General features: G+C 36.9%; 1 protein-coding gene across 1 annotated transcript; it reads left to right on the top strand.

The window, feature by feature from the left end:
• Positions 1-1,706: 1,706 nt before the first annotated feature.
• LOC111616467 lies at positions 1,707-2,699 on the top strand (the record flags this gene model as incomplete). The annotated part of the gene is made up of 1 exon (XM_023357873.1): positions 1,707-2,699. A coding segment is annotated over one exon (993 nt), but the record flags the coding sequence as incomplete, so codon positions are not given.
• Between the last annotated feature and the right edge of the window lie 426 nt (positions 2,700-3,125).

Genomic DNA, 3,125 nt, shown 5'->3' on the forward strand with positions numbered 1-3,125 from the left:
GTAACGTGTCGAAAATAAATATATAAACATAAAATTAATAGGAGTTTTCGGTCAGATGTTTAAAAATCCCAATAGAATGTTATACGATGATAAGAACGGCGTATATATTCTTAGTGCCATTCACGATATTTAACTTTGCATTCATTTTCTGCTTGAGACAATTATTGTATTAAACGTTATTTTCTTCAAATAAATAACAATTTATTATTTTATTCATGTGGAGAGCGAAACGCCATCTGCCGGCGAGACGACGAGAGCGAGGCGAGACGCGACTTCGCGAGAGGAGACGACGGTTGAAGAAAAACGCGCGAAAAGACGAAAGACGATAAAGAAGTCCTACATTTGTTTTTTATAATAATCACAATATTTTTTTTATGTAATTTGTATTCCTTAAAACGTTCCTGTTATAAAAATCTTTCTTACTTCAATTAAAGTTTTTCAAAAGGCAAAGAACAGTCTGAAAGAAGTGGGGGCTCGTACAAGATAGGAATAGGCTCGGATGTGGATTAGGCTTAACTCGAGGAGATTTGACGAACAGCGCTTTGGTTTTGTGAGTACTCTGGACATTTACGGACATTTCTGTTTTTGTGAAAATTTCCACGTTGGAGAGTCCGAATACATCGGCATTCCGAAAAGACTTCGACTTACGTTTCGGCAAACCGTAAGTAGTTTTAAAATTTTACTTTTAAGATGGCGACGGCCGTAGAAATTATCGGAGAAACATTAAAGTCGGCTTTCGACAAAGTTCAATAAAATTGTTGCATCAACTTGTATTCGAAGAGGTTGGAGATAGGAATAACTTTCCATCCAAAGAGGACGAAAACCTAAAAAAGAAAGTGCAATATATTAATGAGAACTTTCGATTAAACGACCTAGTTGTTTCGTGCAACTTATTAAATGTTAAATATGACGGTACTAAAGACGAAATCGTCGAAAGGCTTGTTCTTTCTCTTTCTGATTTAAAATCATTACAATCAAATCTGATCTTGGCAGACGTTGATACCGAAGACGAGATGTATTACAAGTTCAAACTGTTGCCGATGATCCACCTAGCAATAATTGTCTGCGTGTTTCGGATATGACTAAACTTTTCATTAACTTTCATGATGTGAAAAACGTAATCAAACCGTTCGATGGTAGTGAATATTGTTCTATCGATAAATGGCTGGTTGCATTCGAAGACTTTGCTAAAATGATGACTTGGTCTGATTTACATAAATTTATATTTGCAAAACAATCCTTAACAGGGTTAGCGAAATTATTCGTTGAAAGTCAAAGCGGTATTAATTCCTGGGATAAATTGAAATCGGAATTAAAAGCGGAATTTGGCAGTAAATATAACTCAGCGCGATTGCACGGTATGTTGGCTAAACGCCAAATGCTCCCCAATGAATCCGTGCAAGAATNCCGTTCAATACCCTGCCTCTATCATAGATCTATTCATCGCGCCAGAAGGGGGCGTTATTGCTTACTTTGAGAAACGCTGAGCTAAAATAAAAGTCAATGTGTTAGAAATATTCAAGTTGTTACCTTCAATAAAAAATATATAAAATGTCAACATTTTATATATATTCCGTCGAATTTTTATATATAGAATTTGTCTGCCGTCGCTCCTCTATATTTCCTTAACGCCCCCCAATTCTCTTTGAGCCTTCTACTGCCCCCCTGAAAGCCTCCAGCGCCCACAAGGGGGCGTTATCGCCCACTTTGAGAAACGCTGGTCTAAACCGAATCTACCTACAGAGCATCGAAAACCCCAGCCTTATCGAAATAACCATGATAGTAAAACTCTCAAATGTTTTAATTGTAATGAAATTGGTCACATTTCGAGTAATTGCTCGTATAAATCCGAAGGTATTAGATGTTTTAAGTGCAAAAAATTCGGCCATAAAGCTAACGCTTGTCCTCAAAAAAAAGTAAACAAAATGGAACTAAGTCATTTCTCTAGATGTAACAACAAAATTGAAACGGATGTTGAAATCCTAGGTGCAAAAACAAAAGGACTTATCGACACCGGGTCGGAAATAACGATGATACCAAGGCATTTTTATGAAAAAGTAGGGACTCCGAAATTAAACTCAGATAATGCATCTTTAATTGGATTAGATAGGAATAGTATTTCTCCGTTAGGTTTCTTCGAAAGTGAAATAAAGATTGACGAATACTCTCTTCCTGCAAATATTTATGTGGTAGAAGGTGATCTGTGTAATTCTATAATAATAGGAATAGATGTTCTGAATAAACTGAACTTCTCTATAACAAACTACGGATTCGAAGTTATGGGGAAACGAACTCAAAATACTATTCGTGTTAATTATACTCGAATTTTTGTTCCCGATGGAAAGTCTGCGGCTGAATCAACACTCGTTAGATCAGATGACGCCTCTAGAAAAGAGCAGACGTTCCTTTCGCATTCCACTGAGTGGGGAGAGAGAAACGGTTTTCAAGACACTAAATCACTTGGTGAGCGCCCACCCCTTGTGGTTAGTGACACAAACGATTTCGGCAGAAATAAAAAAGAAAAGTTTACTTCCAAATCTGATACATTTCCGTGTAAGCCTTGCAATGAAAGCAAAAAAAAAAAAAAAAAAATGCAATCAAGTGCAGATATAGACAGATTAAACCGTTTTAACCATGTTTCGCTCACCGACGACAGGGAGTGTGATTTAACTGATCCCTCAGAAGTTGAGAACGAATAAACATGCTTTTTAGGTCAATTGGCAGATGCGACAGATTGTTGTCAGATGGATTTAAGTCACATTGTGGATAGAAAGCAACGACAGAATTTGATGGAATTAATTACAACCTATGAGCCAAATAAGGTAAAGGATACCGGATTGAAGATGCAAATTATTTTAACTGACGAAATTCCCATTAGTCATCGCCCACGTAGAATGTCATTCGAAGAACAAAAAATAGTAGAAGACCAAATCCAAGAATGGTTGGACGGTGGCATAATCAAACCTAGCTGTTCAGATTATGCTGCGCCAATAGTTTTATGCAAAAAGAAAAATGGCAAAATTAGACTGTGCGTGGACTTTAGAAAGTTGAATCGGAAAACGGTCAGAGATCACTTCCCCTTGCCTTTGATTGAGGATGTGATAGATCGTTTGGAACAATCAAAA

This window comes from Centruroides sculpturatus, unplaced genomic scaffold, assembly GCF_000671375.1.
Source record: "Centruroides sculpturatus isolate CEXI.00-Female unplaced genomic scaffold, Cexi_2.0 scaffold3106, whole genome shotgun sequence".
In the NCBI taxonomy this organism is placed as follows: Eukaryota; Metazoa; Arthropoda; class Arachnida; order Scorpiones; family Buthidae; genus Centruroides; species Centruroides sculpturatus.